The sequence below is a fragment of the Corapipo altera genome, unplaced genomic scaffold, assembly GCF_003945725.1.
Source record: "Corapipo altera isolate COAL_440 unplaced genomic scaffold, ASM394572v1 64, whole genome shotgun sequence".
NCBI lineage: Eukaryota > Metazoa > Chordata > Aves > Passeriformes > Pipridae > Corapipo > Corapipo altera.
The window spans coordinates 7,280,058-7,286,932 of NW_020884893.1; the positions used below are offsets into that span (position 1 = coordinate 7,280,058).

Consider the following 6,875-nt stretch of genomic DNA (forward strand, 5'->3'; position numbering starts at 1 on the left):
AATTCTGAGGTCTAGAATTCCTTCAATTAATGCTAGTAACTTGCCTTACTGTTATACTCTTAATCTCCTACAACCCTGCCTCACTCCAAGCACAGTATACAATCCCTGCTGGAACAGCCCCCTAGGCAGAAGGGTGGGATGGGGAACATGAGCACACTGCTATGCCTTTGCAGAGTCGTCTGTCTTGCAAGACAGCTACAAACATCTGCAGCAAAGCTCAATCAGAAAAAAGAAACCTATGACCTCTCTTTTGCCTCATCTTCAAGACATGATCATTAAGGCAGGATCGCCCATGCTGAAGAGTGAGTTGGACAAGGGAAGCAAACCTCCATGGCAAGTCCCTTTCAGCACACCTCAGCACTGCTGTGCATCACATCCTTCCAGACTGAAAAGCCCCCCACAGTTGGAAATGTTCTCTTCTGCCAAAAACCCCTGAATAAAGCAAAGGAAACTCCTTGAAAAGGTTTACAGCCTTCCCATAAGCTGTGCCAAAACCACTGCAAGTGTCTTTAGAGCACCATTATTTCAGAAAGCTTAATGATTATTCACATTTTAAGACTATCATGTCTTAAAAGTCAGTGAACTCCATTTTCTGAAGTCTTCTACAACACCAAATTAAAACAGTAGAAAACAGAGAACTAACTGAACTAATTTATTAGATGACTGTATTACTGTTTATTCTAGGTCTTTAATCAAGCAAATGTCCCTTCACCACCACAGCATGTGGAAGTGTCTCGGGAGGGTCCTGAGGCATTCTTCCAGAATTTCTGACCAAACCCCCTCATGCCACGGCCACATCACAAACGAGCAGCACTGAGCAGGTGAAGGGAGAAGGGAAGGGACTCTGCTCTGGTGTGACACTCGGGCAGTGAGGACATGCATGTGGAGTTCATTATTGTTGTTTCAGTCTGCTCAAATTGAACACTTCCCTCCCACCTCCCTCCTTGCTTTAGTCACCGGGTGGTGCCGAAACCCCTAAAGGGGATGAATTGGGAACTCTGACCTCTCCTCTGATGCCTCCTGTTTCCTCCCCTCCCTTTTAGGTGCTGCCTGTGGTCATGGAAAGGAGCCACTACAAAAGGATTTTTCTAAAGCTTTCAGACTGACTGGAGACCGCTGGCCTGGGAAGTGGTGCTCAGATCAAAGCCACCCTGTGCCAGAGCTGCAGAGGGGACGGAAGGGGGTCGCTGCAGAAATCCACAGCTAGGGAGCTGTGTTTGGCAGCAGGGGAATGATGAGGCTGCCCCCCGAGCTGGTACAGCCTGAAAGGTTTCTTTTAGTCACCAGCATCCTCAGAGCTATGTATCATGCTGAGCTAGCAGGGTGGCCAGAGCACAGATGGACACATGTGGAGTGATAAATGCATACCCACATTTGCCAGCTTTTCCAAGCACTCATTCCTCCTAGTTATACTTGGCAGACCATTCAACTTGTTTGCAAGCGCACATAGTAGCAGTCAACTTCTTCATCTTTCCTTACTCCTTTGCCTCACTGTAGGCACAATTACTACATTGAGGTCCCTGTAAGCCTCCTGCTACTAGGACTTGAAGCAAACCTTCTTCAAGTTATATTATTTTACAGTGCAGCAAAGTGAAACAGATCACTTTAGAAGGTGGCAAAACTCAAGAGGAGGATAAGTCAAGTTTTTGCCATTCAGTAACATCTTCAATAATTTATACTACGTAGAGAGCAGAATTCCATGTCATAACCACACAATAGCCAGAAAATTCCTAGTACAGCACTAACTCAGGAGAATGTGGCCAGAATGAGAAAAATGCTTCAGAGACAACTATGTAACCAAGCCACCCCTACCAAGAGGCCAAAAAAGGCTCAGACCAAGAAACTGACAGTTTTCCCTTGCTCATCCTTACTGTTACCTACAACATGGACAACCCCAGTGCTCCAGGGAACAGGTGAAGTGGCACCTTAACCCTCACAAGCAACAGGCAGAAAACACTGATGAGCAGCAGCTGGTGGCTCCAGGCTATGAGAGCATTTCAAATCAGAGCTGCTCTTCCCAGCCTGGGCTGCCCTGAGGGGAGGCACAGGATCTGGAGTTCCTGCAACTAAAACTAGTATTTTACAAGCCCGTTTACAACTGCTCTTTCCTCTCTTCAAGAGAGCCATAGCTGTTACGCTGCACTGCAGTTTCTACCGTCTACACATTCCTGGCTGCAAGCTCCCTCTGGGCAGCTCAAAATGGGACCCCCGAGATAAGTCACCTGACATTCGCTTGTAAAATCCACCCTCGTTACTTTCCCTCTGCTCATCCCAACGCCCCACCGAACACACGGGGAACCGCGGAGTTAAAACACATCAAGGTAAATATTATCACGTTTAAGATACATCAAGGTAAATATTATCACGTTTATCATAACGATTCTCTGACTAGAGGAGGAACGTGAGAGGTGGTTTTCCCGGGATTTTATAAACATAAAGAACCTACGAACTTTAAAAATAATGCCCCGGGAACTCAGCGAGCTGCGTTTCATGTGAGCAACTCCTGGCAAGGCTGGGAGAGAGAGAGAGCACGTGCGTCCCACCGCCCCGCTGCTCTGGGGAGCTGCGGACAGGCCTGGGCAGGGGGATGCGCTGGGACCACCCCTGCCTGCCCTTCGCCCCCTCCCCGAGCACCCCAGCACGAACACACCAGCAGCTGCTGGACCAGCTCTGCACAAGGGATGCGTGGGAAAACACGCGCGGAGCGGGGCCCTGGGGCCCCGAGATTCCCCACCGCAGTCTCTGCCCCCGAGAAACGGGTGGGACGAGGGAGCGCTGGCCGGGGGAAGCACAAAGCCGGGCTGGGACCCTTCCGCACCCCCCGGCTGTGCCGCCCCGGCGAGGCTCCGCGATCCGCCCGTGTGCGGGGTCTGCGCTCCCCCGCCACCATTCCCGCGCACCGGCCGTACCTGGATGGTCTGGTTGGGGTCCCCCCCGGCCACCGGGCCCCCCACCAGTTTGCAGTACAGATCCTCCACGGCGCGGCGGCTGCCCGCTCCCGCCGCCTCCTCGCCGCAGGTGGCGGTGGCGGAGATGCGGGTGCCCTCGGCCAGGTTGAAGTAGGGCGGGTGGAGGCTGTGCCCGTTCACATCGCTGGGGAAGGAGGCGGGCGGCCGGGCGGCGGCGGCGGGCAGCGCCAGCAGCACCACCAGGAGCAGCACCACCAGGAGCAGCCCCGGCCGCGCACCGCCCCGCTCCGCCGCCCTCGCCATCTTCACCGGGGGCTGCCCGAGCGGCGGGGCCGGCCAGGGGCAGCAGCTCCCGTCCCGCCGCCTCGCTCGGCTCTGCGGCCGCGCCGCAGCCGCGCTACTTCAGCCCCGGCGGCGGGGAGGGGCCGCCCGGCCCCGCCGCCCCCATTAACCCTTTCGCCGCCCCCCGGGAATCCCCCGCTCCCCGCCCGGCCTCGCCCCGGGAACCCCCCGCTCCGGCCCGGCCAAGTGGGGTGAAGGGATTCCCCACCTCCCGAATAAAGGGGAGACAGGATCCCCCCGGGGAACAATGTGCCCATTGTATGTGCAGGGCTGCGCTGCCCGGAGGCTCCGCTGGTGTTTTAGTACGTTAAACTCCATTAACCGATAGATGGGTTATCTACAGGAAAACACTCTATTACTAATTAACAAAACAGGGGAAAGCTCCACCGATTCCAGTTGGCTCTCCTCGAGGTGTGATGTGGGTTCTCGTTAAATTTGGGCAGTGAAAATTTTACTTCCACTTTCCCCAGAAGGGATGGCTTTCGGGAAATGACTTTACCTTCTCACAAGGGGAAAGAAAGCAGCTCAGTGATAATCCAACCTTCGCCTAATCTGTCCACGAACAGTCCCTCCGCGGTGTGACTTGCAAGGACACACACACTGTCAGGTCTTTATATACTGCTGGGGGGAAGACACTTTACAGATAAGAAACCGAACATGTGTATATATATAAATAAATATATATGTTTGTATATATATACCAACACATAAATTAACTCATCAAATCACAGACTTTTTTTAAATCCAAGAATTAAATGATATTCACAAAACGTTGTGCCTGAACTGGACTAGACTCCATACAGTTGGATTGCTGCAGTATTTGAACCCCACAGGAAGCAAAACAAGCTCTTAAACATGTCCAGGTCTTCACAGGCTGCTGCTGGGCATTTGCTCCTTGCCAAACATCATCCTCTTTGTTTCTTTTTTTCTGTGGACAGCCTAGCAGGAATCAGCCCTCTTGGAAAAGTTCTTTAAAATAATTAAAAAAAAAAAAGCATTGTGATGTGTGTAGTTCAAATAGGTAGTTCCACAGACTGCATTCACATATGGCATATATCTAACAGGCTGTGCCATTACGCTAATTTCAGCGCTTTCAGGGGCCTTTGAAACATCTTTTTTGCTGTATCTGAGGCACTGTATATGTGGGATAGCGCCACAGGCAGTCCGACACTCTCAGCCCTCCCGCCAGGTGCTGCTTGGGAACGCTGGTGGGTCTCAGCATCAGGAGGTGGAGGAGCGCAGACCCACATGCCATCAGGAGCCAGGGAGCCATCCAGTGCCAGCTGTTTCTCTGGGATGCATTAGCATGACATCAGGACTTGTGAACGCAGGGCGGTGAGAGGTGCCTGGTTCCACATGGCGAGGAAGCACTGAAGCACAGCCGCCAAGCCCATTCAGTTAGAAAGACTTCCTAAAGGGCTTTCAGACATCATTTAACCCCTTCTTGCTTGCCCATCACTTTGGAGACCTTTCCCCTGGTTTCCCCACTTAATGCAAGATCTTATCACTCCGCAGATGAATGTATCCTTTAGAAGTGAAATAGAACCTTTTAAAACAAATTCTTATCAAGAGAGCAGGCAGTCTTTGCCCTTTAAACTGTGCTTGAAAATGGGTAGGTTCCTCTGGGGAAAGTGGAACAGCCACCTTTGAGAATACTTGTGCTCTGCAGTAATGGTTAACTAACATGTTTATGTACCCGAGACCAATACTCCACACGACAGGAATTAAAACTTCCTCAAACTTTATCAAATGCCGTATTTAATTAGCTACTTACACCCCATGGCACCTGTGAATATGTAAAAGGAGTTAACAAGGAAAGCAGGGCACAGATTAAGAAAATAACTTTCTCCCACCCCCACGAGAGTTTCAAGGCAAAAGACTGGGGCCAGGATAATATCCGTAATCCCTCTAGTGGTAACGTGGTGGCACGTAATTAATCTCCTCTCCAAAATACAATTAAGGAAAGTGAAATCACAGTTACCACGTGGGTTTGTGGCACAGACTCAGGAGCACCACGCAGATAAAATGACCCTTCTGCAGTATGAACTGCCTCTAGTCAACCACAGAGCTACTTTCAAAGACAGTTTGAAGGCTGCAATCGTACATAGGCCACCTAAAACTGAGGGGATCTGAAGTTTACCAAGAAGCAATGGAAATGGTTTAAAGAAGGAGCATTCTGAGGGTCTTTTTCCAGCACAGAAAAAAAGGGACAGAGGGTTTCTAACATTACTAAATATCTGATTTAGAGGTTAACCAAAAACTTGAGGTTAACAACTTGACCTCCTATCCTGATGGCTATCCTGATCTCTGTTCAGCCACGCTGAGGACATGAGTCCCATCTAATCCAATGTCTCATCTGAGAGTCACTAGAAGCAAACATTTCAGGTGAATCCCCCCATGGATGGTCAGGGAATACTCTGCTCCCCAGAAAAATGTCCCCTGATCTATGCAGTTAGTACTTTGCTTGAATACTGAAGCCTTTCTTCCATCTAAGAACTTTTGCTAAGCATTAAATTCAACATCCCTGGACATTTGCCATTCCTGTTACTCCCTACTCTGATACCTCTTTGAGTTATACTGGTTTCTTGAGCCTAGCAATGGTACTTCTTGGCTTGGCTTCACAAAGCTACTGGTCACAGTGACATGCTCTCAAATAGGAGGTGTTGAAGCAGAAGAGACTTTTCCATTTAAATCCAATCCACTACCAGTGAACGCAGAAAGAACTGGAAAAAAATTACAGCCTGTAGCATTCCTACTCCAGTCTTCTCTGAGCCTACATGTAGCAACATGATTTAAACCATGCTGCCATCCATCTGCATCCCTTAAAGGCAGCTGAGTTCCACTGAAGTTTTTACTTTTGCTTCCCTGAAAACTGCAGGACCACGAGGAACTTGCCAGAAGCTGCCACCAGAAACCACAAACCCTTTCTTCAAGAAAGCTGCGGAGTGACAGACAGAGTTTGGGAGTGGGGAGGGACAGTAAGAGCTTAAAAGAGATCTGAGAACAAATTCAGCTTACCTTGATGAGGGAACTCAGTTCCTAAATCTGAACAAAGATTCTGCAAGCTACAAGTGAGTTTTTCCTGTCTACATGGACCCTTTTAACCTGCAGCAGAAGCACAGGGAAGCATCCCACAGCCAGAAGTGAGGCCTGTCTAGTAATTCAGTGGTGATACAAACACATTCTGCTTGCTGTGAATAAATTCTCCGGGTCTGTATTGTCTATTACATAGAGAAATGAAAGGAGTTTGCCTCCCTCCAGGAAAACCAACATATGGCCAATGGAACAAGACCCGTTGCCTTCACATGCAGTGTCTCCTACCAGGGTACCACCACAGTCAGAGCTGCCAGTAAGAGCAGGGCCTGAGCCAAGAGAAATAAGTGAGCATGTGGTTCTTGTATGGTATAGGGTCGGGAGCATGTTATCTTACGGAAGATTTAATTACTTTTCTACTACCCTGCTGCAAACTGTGTGAAGGAACGTGTTTCCTGAGCTCTGCTCCGTGGTGATCCAAGAAAATTATACCAAGCTCACCATTTTCATAAGCATGTTGTGTCTTGACACAAGTGTGTCAAGAACAGCTACTAGAAGCTAAGGAGTAAATTCCACATGAGCTGGAGTTGA

General features: G+C 49.7%; 1 protein-coding gene across 3 annotated transcripts in view; it reads right to left on the reverse strand.

Annotated features, from left to right (window-relative positions):
• The window catches only part of LAMA5 (laminin subunit alpha 5), an 88,815-nt gene extending 85,588 nt beyond the window's left edge, over positions 1-3,227 (reverse strand). For all 3 annotated transcript variants that reach the window (XM_027646386.1, XM_027646385.1, XM_027646383.1), the window contains exon 1: positions 2,910-3,227. In XM_027646386.1, coding sequence (XP_027502187.1) covers positions 2,910-3,212 — 303 coding nt within the window. In that variant the 5' untranslated portion in view covers positions 3,213-3,227. The remainder of the gene's footprint in view (positions 1-2,909) is intronic.
• Between the last annotated feature and the right edge of the window lie 3,648 nt (positions 3,228-6,875).